This window comes from Meleagris gallopavo, chromosome 1 (assembly GCF_000146605.3).
Source record: "Meleagris gallopavo isolate NT-WF06-2002-E0010 breed Aviagen turkey brand Nicholas breeding stock chromosome 1, Turkey_5.1, whole genome shotgun sequence".
Classification (NCBI taxonomy): Eukaryota; Metazoa; Chordata; class Aves; order Galliformes; family Phasianidae; genus Meleagris; species Meleagris gallopavo.
Window position 1 is genome coordinate 74,870,970 of NC_015011.2, and position 20,360 is coordinate 74,891,329.

Below are 20,360 nucleotides of genomic sequence, written 5' to 3' on the forward strand. Positions count from 1 at the left end.
AAAAAGGAGAGAGAGAGAGAGAGAAAGAAAAGAGAGAAAAGTAAAAGAAGAGATTTCTCTCTCCCCATATATGTTTCAGAAGAACAGGTGTTTCATCCTATTTTTGGTCAGGACTCTGGGGCTCTGCTACAGCTAGCAAAGAGAGGATGAATTATAACAAGCCCCTCTGATTTCCTGGGAATTTCTTTTTTGTCTTTTCTGAGGCTCAGCTATTTCTCTAGTCTCTTCAAAGTATTCTACACTAACTTCAGGATCATAGCTCTGTGTTGCAGAATCTCTTTGCCTCATACCAAAATTTCTCAATCTGCCTGCTTCATTCATTCTATTTTTAAAGTAAGATTATAATCAAACTGTGAAGCAGCATACAGAGCAGATGCAATTGACCCCAAGACTCTGTTGATATTAGTGGTTACTTTATATTTAATAATGGAATCTAAGTCCTAAAGTCAATAGGATATCATTCTTAGATCCCAGATATCCTTAGAGTTGGAGCAGCGAAATACTTTGGACAAACCATCCTAGGAGGACCTTTCCACATAATTGTGTAAGTACACCACTTTCCAAGTTTAATAAATACGTGATTTCTCATTTCCTCCTGTGACTTCCCCCTCAATCCAGTCCTGTATTTTTCTAGATGAGTCACCTCCTCTGTTCCCTTAGAGCATGGCTGTCCAACCTTTTGGCTTGCCTTGGCCACACTGAGTAAAGAATAAATGTCTTGGGCCACGTACAAAATATATAATAGAGTTAATGTATATAAGTAACAAAACAGAAACAGAATAACAGAAACGCTTATCAGATGCATATTGCAAAACTAGTTAAAAATATATTGTAAATTATTTTATGCTTTTGTGAACTTTTTGAAATAGTCAAAACTAAAAAAAAAAGTTCTCAGCACTACATGAGTATTCCAGATATATTTTTCACAGTGAATTTGTTAACTTATTAAATTATATTAAGAAATAACACAAGTCGGAGTTTAATAATTAAATACGAAAACTTACATGCCTACTTAATAACAAAAAGCACAAGTCCTCACAGGCACATATACTGTAGGTAAGTTGAAATGTTATTATCAACAATCACTGTTTACTCATCAAGTGGCACAAGTACATGTAACGTGCAATACACGCAGGTTTTAATATGTCTGAGTGGATGCAAGTGGCAGAGTTGGCACTGCCACTGTTCCCTTCCCTCCACAGTGTACTGTTGTAGCCTAGACAATCTGCCCTCAAACTATTTGTAATCAACTGATGAAAAATACAGCTAAAAATCAAATAATAATGTTAAAAGTTTATGATCTTGTGGGGTCGCATTACTAGCTGTCTTGGGCCTGTGGGCTGTGAGCTGGACATGCCTGCCTTAGAGCATTCCTATTGTTGATTTCTTTCTCTTGTTGGCCCAAGTGGTGTATAAGAAGCCAGGCGAATGGACAGCTAGAACTGAGCACGCTGATTGGTCTCTGCATATGAGCTGGTGGCTGTATGTGCCTGTCTTGAAATTTTTGTCAAGAAAAGAAAAGTAAGGGTAAGATTTCTTCACTGAACATTTTTTTACCGTCTCTTCTTTCTTTGCAGTATCACATATGCTTGCATGATTCTGGTAACCATGGTGATGCGTCTTACCAGCACTACTGGTGAGGTGGTGCCCATGTCCTTTGCCCTGGTACTAGGATGGTGCAATGTCATGTACTTTGCACGAGGCTTCCAGATGCTTGGGCCCTTCACCATCATGATCCAGAAGGTATAAAAGAATACTTTTTCTCCCTCTGGACTTGCATTAGTGGCAAATGGACAAGTTCCTGTCTGAATGAAGGGTTTGGGACTTTTATATTCTCTTTTTCATGCATAAGCTTTCTTTCATCCACTTTTGATGTTAGAATCTGGAAATGATTTACAAGGGTTGCATGGTGGCTTGGTGGTACCGTTGGGTCTTATGGTGGCTCTGTCTTTGCAGATGATATTTGGAGATCTTATGCGCTTTTGCTGGCTCATGGCTGTGGTGATACTAGGCTTTGCATCAGGTAAGTCTAGAAAAGGAAAATGGTGTTACGTCACTTTGCCAACTCCTTTGATATGAATTAAGTGCTTTGGGTTTCAAGATTACTCTCATGTCATGCTCTGAATAAAGTTGGCAAAAGTGGTGATATTGTGCATTTTCTATTTCTTTGAATATAGACCTTTTCTTTGGACTGATTTATGTTCTAATTAGCTTGTTTTCAACTCTTGCTCCTTCCAGGATAATTGAAATTAGGACAATCCAGATAAATCTATGTATATCTAAATCAAAGTTTAAAAGCATATTGTATTTATGGTATTTATATTTGAAAAGTGACACATTTAGCTTTATTCTTTCCATGAATAAGAAAAAATTTCCATTTGTAGACCATTTTGATGACAGTCAATAGGCGCCATTTTTTCTAAATGGAGGAATTCAGTGACACACCTTTGCTTCACATGCACTTCTTTGTCAGATGCCATTTTGTCAGACTGCCTTTGTATTGGAACATTGGTGGGAAGGTTCAGCATCTGCCACCATACCACCAGCATCTGCCTCTGACACTGTGGACCAATATAATAAAATGGGAGGCATTACTTTAGGAGCAGACCTCCTACATATAACTCCTTCCCAGACTACCTTGTATTGTCAGCTTCTCTTAACAAGACCCTGTTGTTGCTCTTGGATTATGATTCCCATTTTTAAAATATATCTTTTATTTTTCCCCATTGTTCTCCTTTAGCTTTTTACATCATCTTCCAGACAGAGAACCCTGAAAACCTCGGGCAGTTCTACAACTATCCCATGTCCTTGTTCACCACCTTTGAGCTGTTTCTCACAATCATTGATGGCCCTGCAAACTATGACGTAGACCTGCCTTTTATGTACAGTGTGGTATACTTTGCCTTTGCCATCATTGCTACCCTCCTTATGCTCAATTTGCTAATTGCCATGATGGGTGACACCCACTGGAGAGTGGCCCATGAACGAGATGAACTCTGGAGAGCCCAGGTAATCTGAGTAGGGTGTTCTCTTTGAATAAAAGTAAGGAAAATTTGTCCAGGAAAAATATGTTAAGCAATTCAGTTACTTATTTTACTTTCTCTGCACTTACAAAGTCTTTCCCAGGCCTTCACTTTGCTCATGAGCTTCTCATGGTTCAATAAGCCATGTCCCTTTAATTCTGCTTTACAGATTCTGTGCATCCGCTTCCAAGTGTATTTTTATCAGTACGAATTTTCTATAGACTACTTTTCTGTAGATCTTCCCATGTGAAACTACCTTCCCTTGTATCTTTGGTATAGTAATATTACTACCTTATTTTGAATAGCAGAGGGAATAGCCCATTCAGCCTTTCTCATCCATACTGTGTCCCCCTGTTTCTTCACTAAGTGTAGAATTTCTTTTTAAATAGAATTAAAGTTGCCTCTTTCTTAAAAATCATATTCTTGTGTAATTGAGAATTAAATAATAATTACAGAGATTGTCTGGGAGGAAGATACAATGAAAGCTAATGGTTAGAAGTTGGTGCGTAATGTCTTTGGATCCATGAAGGGAAGTTGGCCTGACTCACTTCCTGAAAAGACCAGGGCCATTAGATGTATTCATACAGATCGCTTACAGAACTGCTCAACAAGAAACCCACTTCCTAGTATTTTTCCTGAGATAAAATAGTAAGTCAGTTAACTGTTGTTGTGTGGCCAGGGTAGTTAAGTTCTGAAAATGGTTAATGCTGATGTAAATGTTGTCCTCTTTTTTATCTTATAAATTAATTATTCTAGTCGTGTTCATCAGGTATAGAAGGAAACAAGTTTAACATTTTTTTTTTTTAAGAGAACCATTGGCAATCATAGCACAGTTAGAACTGAAATTGTGACTTGCTCTGTAATAAAGAGTATTGGCTCTGTGTTTTTCTTTCATTATGTATGGAGCTGATGAGTACTCTTGAGACTGGTAATTTTAAAAAGAGAGTGATTTTTTTTTTTCCTAACTCAACTGAGTTCTTTGTCTTTATTTATTTATTTATTTATTTATTTTTGTTTTAATTGTAAAGATTGTTGCTACTACTGTCATGCTGGAACGAAAACTGCCACGGTGTCTCTGGCCTCGCTCTGGAATCTGTGGGCGGGAGTACGGGTTAGGGGACAGATGGTATCTCAGGTGAGTTTTCTTTCAGTGCACATAAAGATCCCAGAAGAAACTTCCAAATGCATGGATCAGAGTCATTCTAATAGCCTAGGGAAGAGTGTTTTTAGCCCCTTCTAGAATAAAGGTCCTAGTCTGGTTTATATTTATGAGTGACAAACACTGTTCTACTCAGAAAGTTCTGCTATTGAATTCTTCTCATCAGTTGATGCTTTCTTTTCTATTATTTCCAGAAGAAACATCCCAGAAATTGCATGGTTATAAGGCATAGTTGTATTTTTTTTTCAGATACCTCATAATGATGACAAAACTTCACTGCTGAGCTTGGTTGACTGAGCACTTGATGCTTGAAATAGCAGAGGCAAAAGCAATCAGTGAGATGTTCAGCAGTAAGGAACTGTGCTTCAGATGATTCAAAATAGGACAGGAATAATTAAAGACAATTTCTTTTTGGTGTAAATATAATAACTATATTTTATAATATGCAAGGATTGCTTCCAGTGACAAAGTCTCAGGTCTGAGATTTCCAGTTAAGCCCTGAGATAACAAACTGTCTGTATCTTGGTAACAAAATATTCCTAAAATTAATCAACATTTCTACTGGGGTGAGAAAAGTATAAACCATATTTGGGCACATGCTCTTTCTCACTGCTTAATTTTTTCTGATAAAATCAGAAGGGATAGTGGTGGCTGTATGAGACAGGACTCTGCTTGGTGTTAGGGAGAAGTGAGCCTTGCAGATTTTCAGGCTTACCAGTTAGAACAAATAGATCTAAAGTGTTGTCAAAGAGCAATGACTTCAGACCAAGGTGTAAAATATAACTTTGCAAAAGCACTATCCCAGCAGAAATTCTTCATTGGATACAAAGAAAAAATAGTGTTGATGTGATCTGTGAGAGATGCTCCGAAAGCAATGCCTCCCTCCCTTTTTCTTTTTTTTTAATGTTCTCTTACAGTGTCAGAGGCAAATGTTGGTTCCCACTAATATTCTGTTAACATTTTGTTGCTGTGTGACTGATGGCAGAAAGGCAGTCTGGCAAAATGACATCTGACATGGAAGTGCATAGGAAGAAAAGGTGTGCCATTGAATTCCTCCACGTGGAAGTAATGGCACATACTGACATTCACTGATACTTGATGAACACTTATTGAGACTAACTGATGAATGTAAGCACAGTGAGATGGTGGATGGCACATTTCAGCAATTACACCATCGTAGAGCTGTGAAACACCATTTCTGCTGGTGTAGATTTTTATGAGCACAGCATGCAGACATCTGTTCATCACTGGTGAAAATAGCCAATAATAGTGGCTATTTTAAAAATAATGTTTTGTAGCTAGAATTTGCTGTATCAAATAGTGTCATTGTGCTCCATTGTGTTTCCATTGAAACAAATGAGAGGCATTACTTTAGGAGAATGTGAGAAGTTCTTTCAAATTAAAAGTATTTTTGTTGTATATAGTATGGGACAGTATTTCCAAAGTCATTTCATGAGTGAAGCAAAGAAGGGTTGATGAAAGTGGACAAGATAATCAAAGTTCAGCAAAAGAAAAATGACACATCCTGACACTAACAACCATGGAGTATCAAAGGAGGAGAGACAGCAAGGAAGGAAATAGATGAGTATATGTGGATATAAAAAGGATCTGGAGCTGGAGTTAAATGGTGTGGAATTGTCAGTCTTTTACAGCTGGCAAAACAGAAAAGGCAAATCATGGCTAGGGAGAAAAAGCTATGGACTGAAATCAGTATCAGGAATGAAAGCCTAGAAAGGAGATAATTGTGCTAGAAGCTGAGTTGGTGAGGCTACTTTTTATGAGAGCATATGTTAGAGATTGAAGAAAAACAAAAGAATTAGTTATCAGTTTCCTGTTTCTGCATAGGCGTTTCTGGTATGGCTGAGTCTTTAGGCATGTATTTGGGAGTGGTCTATCCATTTATTTTGTTGATTAAACCGGAAAATTCTATTTCATTTAGTTTGTTCTTTTTTTTAAATCCTCTCACAGAATAGAAGACAGAATTGATCCCAACAAACACAAGATGATGCGATTCACAGAAGCATTTAAGGCTCATGATAGGGATAACTGTGACAAAAGTCTGGAAAAGCTGGAAGTGGATAGGAACATTCTTTACAAGAAGGACGTGTCCATTCCATCATTGTCACGAGGCACGTCTAGGACTAATTCTCAGAGTGGCTGGGAGATCCTGAGGCGCAATACTTTCCACCAACTTCATGGAGAAATCAATCATGCCATGGAAGAAGTCTATGATGTCTAACCTTCTTTATTCATTCCAGAGCATGAATTGTATTTGCCACAGCAGTTGTCTTCTCCAACTGTTCATACACGCTCCAGCATGCTACAGATTCAACAGCCTTGAAGAGCTCTGCCAGCGCATCACAAATTGCTCATGGTATCTATGCTCTGATATATAGATTCAGTCTTTCTCTCCTACCTTTTAGGTATCCCTGCTTTTGCATTAATATTTGTGTCAATTTGGTTGGCTTGTTGAGCTAAGGCCTGTGGTAGTTCATAATGCTTGTAAAACCCCACAGAAGTGAGCAATAGAAGCCAGCACTGGAATTTCAACAATTTACTAAGATGCAGTCAGTAATACCTCTCCCAGAGTGTAACATATATGCAGGTCACTTAAAAAATTATGCATCCTGTTCATTTCCATGGAAAATATAACAGATACAAAGACCATAATAAAATTGTTTGACAGAGCAAATTCCCAGCTACAAATGGTAGCTTCATATGTACTTCTATGTTAGACAGCATTTTGTTAGACTGCCCCTCTGCTATTACCTGTCACACAGCAACAAAACGTAATGGGTTGTTGGTAGGAAGGTTCAACCTTCTCTGCTGTACCACCAACATCTGCCTCTAACATAGTGAGACAACATAATAAAATAGGAAGCATTACTTCTAGAGCAGCTCTTGTAAAATCTTTCCCTCCATTCTCACAGTATCCCAGTGCTCTCATAGCAAATACAGCTGGCTGAAGTACTGTTTTATGATTTGACACAGAACTGAAAATAAAGTCCAGCCAAACCCTATAACTATGCTCAGGAATGAAGGTAGTCGCTGACACTGTTGATTTAAAGGCCTTTAACCTTTCCATTGGCATTCAAGGCCTGGCATATATTGGTCTCTGAAGAATGGAAAATTATATTAGCTGCGTTTTCAACATTTCTATTTTATCAGGACTGTTCTGTTTGTTTGTTTGTTTTTAATTTTATTTATTTATTTTTGTCATATGAATGCACTTTAAGCTGTATTGCTTTTTAAAAGAAGTGATTTCTACTCCTGGGAGGATCTGAAGGATCTGAAGTGGGAACTTTTTCCTAATGAGAGGATATAATAAGATGATCTTTGAAGATGTCTACCAACTGAACTCTTTCTCTTCCTCTCCTCTTCCTCTCCTCTTCCTCTCCTCTTCCTCTCCTCTTCCTCTCCTCTTCCTCTCCTCTTCCTCTTCTCTTTCCTTCCCTCCTCTACCCTATCCTGTCCTATCCTGTCCCATCCCATCCTGTCCTAATCTGGTTAGATGCCTTTTAGTGGTGTGGTATTTATTAAGCGCCCAAGTGAGCTGATGCTGGCCTCTTGCTTTCTGTGGAAGAGGAGGGTTCTGAACTGTAGTGCTTAGTTTTACTACTGAACCATCAAGGTTAATAGCAGTACTGCACTGCTACAACGTAATGGTGAATGAAATGGAGAGGAAATGTTGGAAAAAAAATTAGTAAGAACTGTTTAAAAGTCAGTTCAGAAACTGTGGTGTCTCTCTCTTCCTCAGAAAGTCCCAAACTATCATTACTAACTCATAACATGACTGAATCACCCAGACAAACATGTTTTAGTCTGTGAGTTTGTCATCTGCCTAGGGTGACTTTAAGATAAATTGAGAAATACCCAGAGAAATAGATTGTCATTCCAGGGGTTTTAGTTTTTTTTAGGAGCGTGGAGTTTCATTCCAGTTGCAGAAGTGTGTGAAAAGGAGCACATGGTCTCAACATTTCCTTTCCAACAGGATGAGTAACAGAAATTTTGTTTTTGAAGAAGCAGAGGATTATAATCGAGTGCTAGGCTTTGACCCAAACCATCTTGTGATAAGTAGAGCAGACAGTGAAAAAGCTGGATACAGTGTTTTTCTGACTGTATTGAAAAATCACTGCAAACGTCTTCCACGTTTTCTCTTGCGGGTGCAGTAATGAGCATCACAATATTTGCAACAATACGTATTTATTTAAATGTCTTTCTTCTATTACTTGGATGTGTAGTTATGCTCCAATAGAAGACTGACAGAAGACTCTCTGTAATTTGACTATATACTTCTGAGTTGTTACATTTGGCTGAATTGAAAGTTTTGATCTTCTAAGTATTGTCATCTCTTTCCTAAATATTTAAGTTTTGCACTGGTGGTCTAAGGAGATGGGAACAATATGGCACATTAACCAGAAATGTGAGTTTCTGCGATGATTTTAAATGTATTTTCTTTCACACTGAATAGAAAATAACAGGAAAAGGAGAACAGATGGCTTCCCTTCTACCCCTGCAGTCTTGTCACTAACTTGAAAACCTGTAGAAATTCAATTAAGATGGAACTGACTGTGGCCATTTCTGCACAAGAAATTATCTTTGTGATTATTTAATAATATTAATAAATCAAAAAGTCTTGTTAGAGATGTAAGCTGTGTAAGCCGTGTCTCTGAGATTGAGTTTGTGTTCTTCTACATTACTGTAAACAATAATGAAAATTTTGACCTCATAACTCAAAACAACACACTGACATTGCAGGAGGCAGGAAAGAACTCAGCTAGCAGCGATAAGCCTTAACAGATTTCTGCATCTGCCTTCCATAAAGAGAAAAAAATAAATCAACGAAATGTCAGTAGAAGGTACTTTAATGGAATGTCTTTTTAAATAATACATTCTATAAGAGTTGACTTTCAGAACGTTTGCATAGAACCCACACTTAAAAAAATCTCCATAATGTATTCACTGCATTTGAAGTTGCCTTATGTAAATAAAAGCAGAGAAAATGTGCTAATTTTTATTATGTTTTATAAATCAATGTAGACCAAGTCTACTTACTCTAGTGTAGAGCTGAATAACAACTACTGGAATTTGGCTTCCACTTTCCTGAGGTAATGCGAATATTAAATAAATAAATAAATAAATAAAATTTGGAAAAAAATTACAAAAGGGAGCAGAATCTCTTACCATAAGTAAACGATTAATCAGACAACTTTGCCTAGTATTTTTTTCATGTGGAGTTGTGCAGACCATTTTAAACATTTATTTTTGTCTGGAGAATCAGCAGTTATAGAAAAAAATTCAAGTGAGAAAGGTCAGCAGAAATAACAGGTCCAGCAAAAGAGAAATATATTAAATTTGTCTTGTAAATTAAGGCATATACACATTTGCCGTGCCCATGTGAACCTCAGGAGGCACCTGACAAACAATTCATCTGGCTTAATGAAATCTGACTCAGACTGGGAAACAGCAATATTTGCAATAGCAGAAAAGTTAAAGCATTTTTGCTGTAATATTCTGCATGAATATATTGCTCCATGATTTGCTTCAGTGTTTTGTATTTCATGATGTAGATATATCCTAAAATTATAAAGTAGTATTGCTTCTTCTAACTGTTGCAATGTGTCTTTGCTCTCCCTTCTAACGATACTGGAACAATTTCAAAACAAATATTCCTGCCTTCCTTGACTCTGCTAACCTCAAAATATATTTTAAGCCACTGAAGTGATTTCCAAGTTTATGATAATGCATCAAGAAAAAATGTTTTTATCCAGCTGCGTGTAGTAAAAGGTGAAGTATTTAGCTGACAATAAAAATCTTAAATTATGTGGTCTGTCTTGTCTACTTCTTTGTGTCTAAAATAAATATAACGGGATAATTTCTGTGTTTGTTTCTCTAGTAATGGTCATGGACATGAACTGACAAAATATTTGGGTCACTTTTTTTGGTTAAATTTTTTGAATAAAATCTGTTTTCCCAGAACAATCCACTATGGAAATTCATTTATACAATATTTGTATAGGGTTCCAAATACTGATTTTCAGTGCAAAGTAGGAACTATCAACATCCCTTTGCCTCCCCCTTTTCTTTTTACTCATTGAGTGGTTAGTGAAAACATCAGTAGAAGCTCTTTGGAGAATAAGCTAAATCTTCACATTTTTGAAAAGACATACTTCCAACTGTGAGTCCTTGCTATAGCTGTTTGCAGTAAAAAACACGTGGGGAGACATGGGGGGTTTTCTCCCAAATATACATGCAACAAACGAACAAAACCCCCAAAAAAAGATGCAGACAACCCAGTTTTGCTTACATATCTCCCTAAATTTGATGTTGGGAGACAGCTTGAGAAACTCAGCTGTAAACAGAAGGTCCTCCTTCTTTATTAAACATGAGTAAAATTGCTAATAGATTAAAATCAGGCTTTGTATTTTTTTGTTTGCATTATCTAATTTAGTCCCAGTCATATCTGCTATGTCTCAGATTTCAATAGTAAGTACAACAACAAAACCATCCTTATTTATATCTTGTATAGAAGTAAATAAATTAAAAGTACACCCTAACCTGATTTTTGGAAAGCTCTCCAAATGGGAGTAAAGTAATCCAACAAATACTTGGTTCATATCGGTATAGCTAATACTGGTAGCCATTTACTACTGATAATTAGAAGTAGGTTATTTTAATTTCCAAAATGATGGTACTTAAATCAAACTCTCAATTGTGCACAAAGAACTCTTTTGCAAGAGCACTGAGTTTGCCTTGAGAAAGTCTGCAATGTAATTCAGAAAAGAAACCTGTGATGCTATCATCAAGAGTCTTTAAAACAGACCATATGATAAGCCTCTGCTCTTGCTGCTGTTTTATAATATGTTGACAATTGCAAGCCATGTGAATTCTGCTTCAGTTTTTATCTCTGCTTGCATTACCCCTATGCATACATGAAAAAGTTGTTCATAGAACACATGCCTACTCATTAATAAAATACCATCTCAGTTAATTAATTACAACAAAAAGAGAATTTTAGTGCATCTCAGAAAGAAGTTAACCAGCCTATGGTTAGAATGAATGATTAAAACACACATAAACAAAAACCCACATAGAAGTTCTAAGTTGGTCTAAGAATTTTAGTGTACAATATTAATTCAAGTTCCTAGGAGGAAAATATTTGCAACACAACCTGATCAATTATAAACTGGTAAAATAAAGAGAGAATGACACGTGGGCTTGGTTTTTGTTTTTATTTTTTATTTTTATTTTTGTTTTGTTTTGGTCAAAATCATTCTCTGCATCTATTCTAGCGCAGCTGGATGAAGAAGGAAAAGTTGAAGAGTCAGAGATCTTAGTCAGAGATCCAGCTACTGGAGTCATGTAGAAAAACAGTCACCCTGGCCTGTAGTGTTACCCAGTAGAGGGAGAATGGTGATCTCAGCACCAGACACTGGTGGGATAAGTGCATATTTGTGAGTGCAGCAGGTGCAAGCAACTAGTCAGGCTATAGGCACCCATGGACTGTAGTGTCACTTACTGGGTAGAGTGGGAGTCCTAGTGTCAATAATTAGAGGGTCCACAGCTCCCTGGATCTGAAAGGGCAGATGTGAGCTTAGAGTACCAGCTGCTGGGGGAACCAGTGTGAACGAAATGGATGCCAGCTGCTAGAGTCAGACCAGAGGTGTAGTTGCCCCCTGCCTGTGGTGCCAGTTACGGCAAAGAGTTAGAAGGAGAGGTTCAGTGCAAGCTACTGTAGCAAGAGGGGTGTAGTGGATCCCTACTCCCAGCCACTGGGAGAAACGTGTTCCAAAACCAGCTATTGAAGGTGGAATTGGAATGACAGAGCTGGTGAAATGATGAGTTCTAGCTACTTTGAGAGGCAATGTAAGTGAATTTAGTGTCAGCTACTGGAGTTAAGCTGAGGGTTTATGTACCAACAGCCTTTAGTGTCTACTTCAGGAGAAGCTGGAGGTCATCTCTTGACCTAGGAAGGGCCCCATGTATTCTGAGCCAAAATATTGCCAGCTACTGATGAAGAAGTGTAAATGAACTTGGTGCCAGCTACTGGAATCAGACTTGGGTATAGGCCTGTGAACTGTGGTGCTAGCTACTAGGGCAAATGGAGGTCTTAGTGTTAGTAATTTAAGGATCCTCTTTAGGGCTCAGGAAAGCTCCATGGAATTCTGAGCACAGAATTCTGGTTTCTAGGGGGATTGTTGTGAGTGGACTGGGTGCCTGCTACTGGAGTTAGACTGGGAATACAGGCCCCCAGGTTACGGTGCCAGCTACTGAGTTGGTCCTAGCATCAGCTTTTGGAGTGGGAGCGGGTCTTCTACTCCCAGTCATTGGGGTGGGAATGGTATGTGTGTTACCAAATCAGCTACTGGGGGGGGGATGTGAACGAGGTGAGTACAATACTCTGCACTGATGGCTGGAGCAAGGTGTGGGTGACAGTTTATGTGCATGGTTCCGGCTGCTGTTGTGGGGAGCAATGGGGAGAGTTTCTGTATCTTCCCAGTCTGGTGAGTGGGGGCTGTATGTGTGCATTCACTAGCAAAGTTTAAGCTGGACCAGCTGGTGAGCAGTGGAGGCTTTGGGGTCAGGTTGAGGTGACATGTAGGTGATTGGGCCTTTCTGCTATTCCCAGTGGGACTTGTGAATGAGGGATGAGTACATGTGTTTGCAGTGAACTTCAAGCTAGACTAGCCAGTGAGTATGTGACCTGTGAAGCTGCTAAAAGGGCCCAGGATCTGAGCAAGGGTGCTGGACAGTATATCTGTGTCAGATACTTGAAGCTGGAAATGCGTGCATGCTTGCAAACATAGAGGGTGCTGAGTATCTGCCTTCAATAATGATAGCCTTCAATAGTGCCTTCTATCTCTTCTAGTCAGCCAGGGAAGATGAGAGGGGTCTCAGTGATCTGTGCCTATGTTTTATGTGAGTCTTGTATGTAAGTGTTGTTGAAGACAGCCTTTGGCTGGGCAGCCATTGTGGCCAACTGTGTCAGTGATCTGACATTGACTGTGTGTCTCTGGGATATGTGCTCTGCTTTGCTACTGGTTGTAGCTACAGCAGCCATTTCTCCCAGGCTGGGCTGTCACACTGGTTTCCTGGACACTGGGCTAGGCTCCAGTGGCTGTACAGAAGCAAAGTTGGGTCAGAGTGGCTGGAGAAGGCCATATTAGCTCTTATTGCTCTTTTTTACCTCACTTAACAGAAGTGTTTCTGTTCAACAGGGTATCACATATTTTGCCATCCAGCAGCAGTTCTGGTCTAAGTAACTGCTTGATTTTATTGATAGCGCTCCCTGTGCTGCTATGTCTCCCTCTTTCAGGACAGGTTTCCCTATATCCTGGTAACCCAGCACCTGAGAATTGATAATGCTGATGGTCTTAATCACCTTGTGAATGGGTGTCCCCCACACCTTCTGGATAACACAACACTTGGGTCTTGATAATGCTGATGTCCTTATCCCTGAGTGCCTGCACATCCTTGGGCCAGAGAGGTATTGGAGAGAAGGGAGCAGATGCATGCATGAACAGCCCTCTTACATATTATGGATGTTTGCCTTATCATTGGTTATGCTAATCATATTGTCAGGAGTTGGGAGAAAGCAGTACAGTCACATGGGACCATTTTTTCTACAAAAAGTTTCCACACCCTCTTAAAGGGTTTTTGTTCTCTCATTAGAGGAAGGCTTTGAAAAGGAAAAAAGAATCACAGCTGTTCAATTTCTGAAGCAATTTTTGCACTAAATGAATGAGAAATATAAATCATATTTTTAAACTGCTTATAAACTGTGTGTTCTGCGTAGGTTTCTGAAGAATTCTGCTATAAGGTTTTAGTTGCACATGATGATGACTTAGATAGGAAATGCTATAGCTTGAACTAAAAGTGACAAAAACAAAAATTTCAAAGATGAAAAGACTAAGTGGGATGTAATTTGTTGTCTTGCCACTGAACCAGAAAATGGAATGGCAGGAATAATTTTGAGTAGGAATGATGCAGATGCAAGCAGAAGAGCTTTGAACTAAGATACTGTCTTTGTTTTTACACTGAAAAGAGATCACAGCTGCTCATAATTTTTCCAGAAATCAGTTGTTACGTCTGTCCACAGATGGGCCTGCTGCATGCTACTTCCAAATGTTATTATTTACAAGTGACAAGAAACAACCTAATTGATTCAGATATGAGTTAGTTTCTTATTAAGGCTATGTCATAGTACTGTTAACTTGATTTGTCTCCTAGGAAAAGTACCCTTGACTATGCTTGCTTACTTTAATACAGTGCAGCAGAGATGTAGCTGAAATTCTTGAGGGCACTTGTGTGTTCATTCTTCTTATGTCTCAATATTTGGGATGTGCCTCACCAACTCCCATTGGCAAGACTGCATAATACTCCACACATGAAATGATCAGGAATGGATCATAAATGTCAGTGTGCAAAAGGTCACTTTCATGGCATTATGTTAACAGTCAACACTAGCTGTGGGCAGGCTGCACATGCATATCTGGATGTCGATCACAATTCAAAAACATGTGACCTTTAACAAATACTAATCTCACTAGGGAGGGGTTGTTGGAAGCAGTGGCTCACTAGCTTGCATATGGCAAATCCAGATGGATTTATAACCGAACAGTTTCACCAGACTCATGCTCTGATAGCATCCAAACTGAAAGAAAACATGTGGTCAGTCCAGGCTATTAGGATGTGCTAAGATCTTTAGCCACCACCTTTTCACAAGCGTAGATGTTTTCCTCCCCTTCTCTGTGAAGCACAAAGGTGGGACATTTTGAAATGTTTTTCAAATTAGAATTCAATTCAATTAGAATTGCCTTTCCCACTCTTTGCCACCCCATGCAGGAGTTGCTATTTATGGCTTTCTTCAGTGTTTTCTCTTTATGAATATTTGATTTGTAGCAAACGTAACTGAAAGTGATTGCTGAGTATTTTAAAAAGTGTTTCAAGGGCTTTCCAATACCTGTAGTCAGCGAATTGGGTGCTACGAGAATGTGAGGAGCACTTTCTTAGGAAAACACAAATGCAGCCACAATGGTGCTTCTCTTATTGACAGAAAAACCAGTACATAACAAATGATCTTGTGTCAGAACTACCTCCTCACAATACAGAACACAGGTGACCTATTTACACATGGGTGGATATGAATGGTGAGAAGTAAAGGTATTTTCTAAGTAAAGAACACTTGGGTCTTTATTTAGGTCTTTGGAAAACATCAGTAATGTCAATTTTTAGAAGAGGTATTCTCTTTATTCTCTATACGATTTCTGTCTAAAGCGATAAAGTAGTACATCCAGAAATTATTCCTTTTTATATCATTTTCTACCTACATCCCCTCTTTTCTCCTCCTGCTTCTCTTTCTCCCCACACTTCATCACCTCCCTTCCCCCATAGATATATAGAGCTCTAGAGTTTTCAGAACACACCCAGCCCAGGGTCTGTCTGTGAACAATCTTACTGGTTGCAAGGTTAATCCTTCCTCAGAGTGGTACCTGTAGTTTGTGAGCCCATCAATTAGTATGACTGAGAGGTTTGTTTCTTGTGATTATCTTCCACCTTAGAAGTCCTCAATCAGGTAACCCTGCTGGTAAAAACATTTCTACTTTTTCACCTGCTCATAGAATGATGAGACTTGGTTCCCATCACTGCCCCCCTTAATTAATATCTCTTGTTGCCTTGGAGAAGGGCCTTGACCAGATACCCTTCCAGTCAGCCTAGAATTGCATTTGTTTGTTGTCCATGTTCACTTACGCACTGATCCCTACACAAAATAGTGTACATACTAGTATATTCATATGGACTCATAATAAAAACAAGAGAATATAATTAATAAAACTGAAAAAAGAGAAGAAAAACAGCACCTTTTGTAGTGTTGAGTGTGCATAATAATTCTAAAAAGACTAGATGCATGAGAAGGCACAATTTATTATTTTCCACAGCAATAGGGAAAAAAGAAGCCCTATCTCATCTCATAATGGAATTGCCATTCAGAGTGAAATGGCTGAAGGTGAAAAATAAGATTACTTAGCCATTTACAAAACAGTTATTCATGATAATCTCTAAATAATCCTGATTACTGAAATCCATAAAATGTCTATCTGTACATACTATCACCTTCGCAAGGCATCTGTACCTAAGATCTGTTGAATCAATGCTTTTCTTTTTCTCAGGAAATGCAGTTCTTGAACTTGACTGAGCATAAGAGGCATTGTGCAATTCAACCTTTCCTAATTCATACAATCACATGATCATTTGGGTTGGAAGGGATATTTAAAAACCTTCTCATCCAAACTCCATGCTTTGGGCAAGGACAACTTGCACTAAATCAGGCTGGTCAGAGTCACATCAGACATGACCTTGGACACTTCCAGTGATGGGACATAAACAACTTCTCTGGGCAACCTGTTCCAAGTACCTAACCATTGCCTTAGTAAAGAATTTCTTCCTTATGTCTTGTGTAAACCTGTTCTCTTCTGGCTTAAAATCATTTACCCAGAAATGCCCTACCCACAGGCCACAGGTGGCACAGCACAACCCATCTTGACCCATATCATCATGGCTGCGTCTCCTCCCCACTGAGTGGCCTGGCACAGCCCCAGGCAAAGGCCCATTGCTCAGCAACAACTAAACGTTGGTTTGCAATAGGCACTGTCTGGGCTGAAACCAAGGCAAAGAGAGGGTGCGCTGCAGTGCTGACTTCATCTCACATCTCTTGCACACATTCGGTTGCACTGAAACTTGTGCATATTACATGTGCCTTGTGCTGCTTGCTGAGTAAAATGCAGTGATTGCTGATACTAACACCTCAGCCTACCTAATGCCATCTCAAAAGAAAACAGAGCCCCCCAAAAGAAAAACTGTGAATGAAGGAAGAGTGTTCAAAAAAAAATGGACAGGTGAGTGTTTTTCTTTTCAAGACAAATAATATGATACTGCGCATAATTTGTAAGGAAATTGTGTCAGTTTTCAAAGATTACAATTTGAAAATACATTATGTGCAGAAACATGCTGCCAAATTCAATGAATATCAAGGAATGCTTCATAAATACAAAACAGCAAAACTGAAAAAATAGTCTTTCATCCCAATGAAATCTTTTTTTAAAAGTCCAAAATCAAACAGACTCTGCTATAAAAGCTAGCTATGTTGTAGCAAATCTAATTGCAAAAAAATCAAAACCATTTTTTGATGATGAATTTATTAAGCAACGTATGGAAAAGCATGGCTGATATAATTGTTCCTGATAAAAAACAGATTTTTTTAAAATCAATTTTTAACTCACCAGACCATATCCACATAAAATGAAGAAATAGGAAAATCTTTCAAAAGAAATTTGGAGAGTAAAACTGCTAATTTCTAATGTAATGCCCTGGTGACAGATGAGGGTACTGATGCTATTGATATGGCTCAACATGCCATTCTCATTAGAGGTATTAATAATGAATATAATGTCACTGAAAAAATAGCCAATAAAAGACACAACTAAATCTGTTGATTTGTATGAAGCAGTAAAAGAAACTTTTAGAATCATAGAATTGTTTAGGTTGAAAAAGACCTTCAGGATCACAGTGTCCAACCATCAACCTAATCTACCAGGTCCTGTCACTAAATCACATCCCTTGGTGCCATACCCACACATCTTTAAACACCTCCAGGAATGGGGACTCACAAAATCTGGATAGAGAATCACCATAGAATTGTGATTGGAAGAGGCCACTATGATCATGTAGTCCAACTGTCAACCCATCACCACTATACCCACTAACTCATGTCACTCAGTATGACATCTATCTTTTTATTGAACACCTCCAGAGATGATGACTCCACCACCTCCCTGACTGCCTGTTCCAATACCTCACTACTCTTTCTGAGAAGAAATTTTTCCTAACATCCAACCTGAATCTCCCCTGACACAACTTAAAGCCATTACCCCCTGAATCTGTTGTGAATATGTTGTGAATCCAGATGAAAAGCCACATAAATAAGGTTGGAGTAAAATGCAAATGACAATAAAGGTTAGAAGCCTAATCGAATGACATAAACAGGTTATTCATGGAGTACAGTGACTTTTTTCTATGCCAGAATAAGTTGTCACAGAATTATTATCTCTTCTCATACTTCCTGCTTGTGAAAGAGTTATCTGGATTCATTACATTGCAAAGACAAATTTCATTCTTGATTAACTTTGGTACTGACATTGTAAATTTAGTTGGAATTACTTTAGTGCCAAAGACTTCCAGCAATAACCACTGTTAAGAGAATATGGGTTGGAAAGGACATCTCAAACATCATCTAGTTCTGATGCTCCTGCCCCAGGCAAGGCTCCAACCACTAAATCAGACACTAGATCAGGTTGCCCTGGGCCCTGTCTGACCTGGCTATGAACATACAGGGATGTGGCATCCACAGCTTCTCAGGGCAGCCTGTTCCAGCACCTCACCACTCTCTCAGTGAATAATTTTCCTCTGATATCTAATCTAAATCTCTCCTCTTTTAGTTTAAAACCATTCACTCTTGTCCTATCACTATGAGGTCATATAAAAAGAGTGTTTCCTTCCTTAATATAAGCAAGTTTGCTGATGACATTGAGCTGAGTGTTGCAGTTGATAGTGTATAAAGTAAAAGGAAGGAATGACATCCAGAGGAATCCAAACAAGCTTGAAAAGAGGGCCTCTGAGAATCTAATGAGACCCAACAAGATGCTGCACTTTGGCTGGGGAAATCCTAGATATGTATGTAAGTACTTAAAAGGAGCTTACTGACTTTTTAAACTGTCTTATAGTAATAGTACAACATGGATGGTTTTAAAGTGAAACATGGGAAGTTTAGATGTTAGGGGGAAATGTAATTTGCACTTTTACATCAAAAATTGGTTGGTGCATTTCCTATTAATTAATGTTGTATGAGTTAACTAGAAGATGATGTACATTTGTTCTCCAGACTTTCAATCTACTCTTTATCCATAATGTTGTGGTGACTTAAACCGTCTGCAGAGTGGGTTCTGAAGCAGAAGGTCAGGTAGCTCTCCTTGAAGGTCAAATGAGTCAATCATTGTTGCTCAGTTTTCTTTTAATTTCCCATTAATCTTCCCTTCCTTCTCATAAAAACCACAGCAGCAACACCAAAAGCAAAGCAAAAAAAACCCCACCCACAATCCATTCCTCACCTTTCTTTCCTTCTTTTCCCTTTCAATGAGATCAAGTTGGAATTCATGACCTTGGGGCTACCATTAAAAATTCAAGTGACACAAAAGATCTGAAAGATACTCCTTCAGCAGCTGTAATGTCATCAAAGTGCATGTCTATGTAACTTTGTTTTTGGCAGCTTAATGATTATTCATGTTTTCTAGAAGTCTTCTCTATATTTAGAATTATCTAAATATATAATATTTATGTATTAATAAATATATATAAATAACAGCTGCATTTGAACCAGAAATACAACAGTACTGAGAGACTGGATAAAATTTTGACTTTCATGTTTTTCCTTTCACAGTTTCCCTGCAGAGAAGTTGTTATCATTTCTCCTTTCTAACTGAAAATGCAACACAACATGTATCACTTCGCTTCTTTGTGGAATTATACTGAAAGTTGCCATTTATTTAATGCTTACACTTCACAAAATTTGTAACTGTAGAAAACAAAAGAAACTCAATTCTGTGACTTGTCTCAGTATCTTTGGAGATCTGCTTTCTGCTTTTATTTCCATAGCTTCATTTATATTAAGAGCAAACTGCTTCAAAATCTTGAAATTAGTGCCACTTTTCAATCAAAAAAACAGTAGGGATTTTTAACCAGCTGAGAAGTCTTACTAGAAACTGCAGTGCACATAGCAGCTCAGTCTTAATCCTCAACTCACTATGAAGTATTACTTTAGCTTATTTTCTGCATCCTCCCCTTCAAGGGATAGCAAGACTTGCAGAGGTAATTGGACTTATCAATATGGCTTATACTTTACTTCTTTTGAGAATCTGGTAATATATAACTTAGTGATACTATTCAAACTGTTGAATAAGATATCTGGAAATATCTGAATTCTGCAGAGAAGGATTTGTGAACATCACATCTCTCACTTAATTACTATTCCTGGACTCCTTTTTTGTTTTGTTTGTTGTTTTTTTTTAATTAAAGTCTATTTTTTTATATTTCATGAATGTTTATGAGGATATGTATGCTAGGAT

The 20,360-nt window shown here is 38.2% G+C and overlaps 2 protein-coding genes across 2 annotated transcripts in view; both read left to right on the forward strand.

The window, feature by feature from the left end:
• Positions 1–7,574, forward strand: part of LOC104913078 (transient receptor potential cation channel subfamily V member 6-like) — a 7,739-nt gene extending 165 nt beyond the window's left edge. The window contains exons 2-7 of the mRNA XM_010718225.2: positions 468–544; positions 1,578–1,743; positions 1,957–2,023; positions 2,741–3,009; positions 4,052–4,158; positions 6,151–7,574. Of these exons, the coding sequence (XP_010716527.1) occupies positions 468–544; positions 1,578–1,743; positions 1,957–2,023; positions 2,741–3,009; positions 4,052–4,158; positions 6,151–6,421 (957 nt within the window). The 3' untranslated portion in view covers positions 6,422–7,574. The remainder of the gene's footprint in view (positions 1–467; positions 545–1,577; positions 1,744–1,956; positions 2,024–2,740; positions 3,010–4,051; positions 4,159–6,150) is intronic.
• A 600-nt stretch (positions 7,575–8,174) lies between these two features.
• Positions 8,175–20,360, forward strand: part of LOC104913080 (transient receptor potential cation channel subfamily V member 6-like) — a 49,750-nt gene continuing 37,564 nt past the window's right edge. The window contains exon 1 of the mRNA XM_031554329.1: positions 8,175–8,345. Coding sequence (XP_031410189.1) covers positions 8,175–8,345 — 171 coding nt within the window. The remainder of the gene's footprint in view (positions 8,346–20,360) is intronic.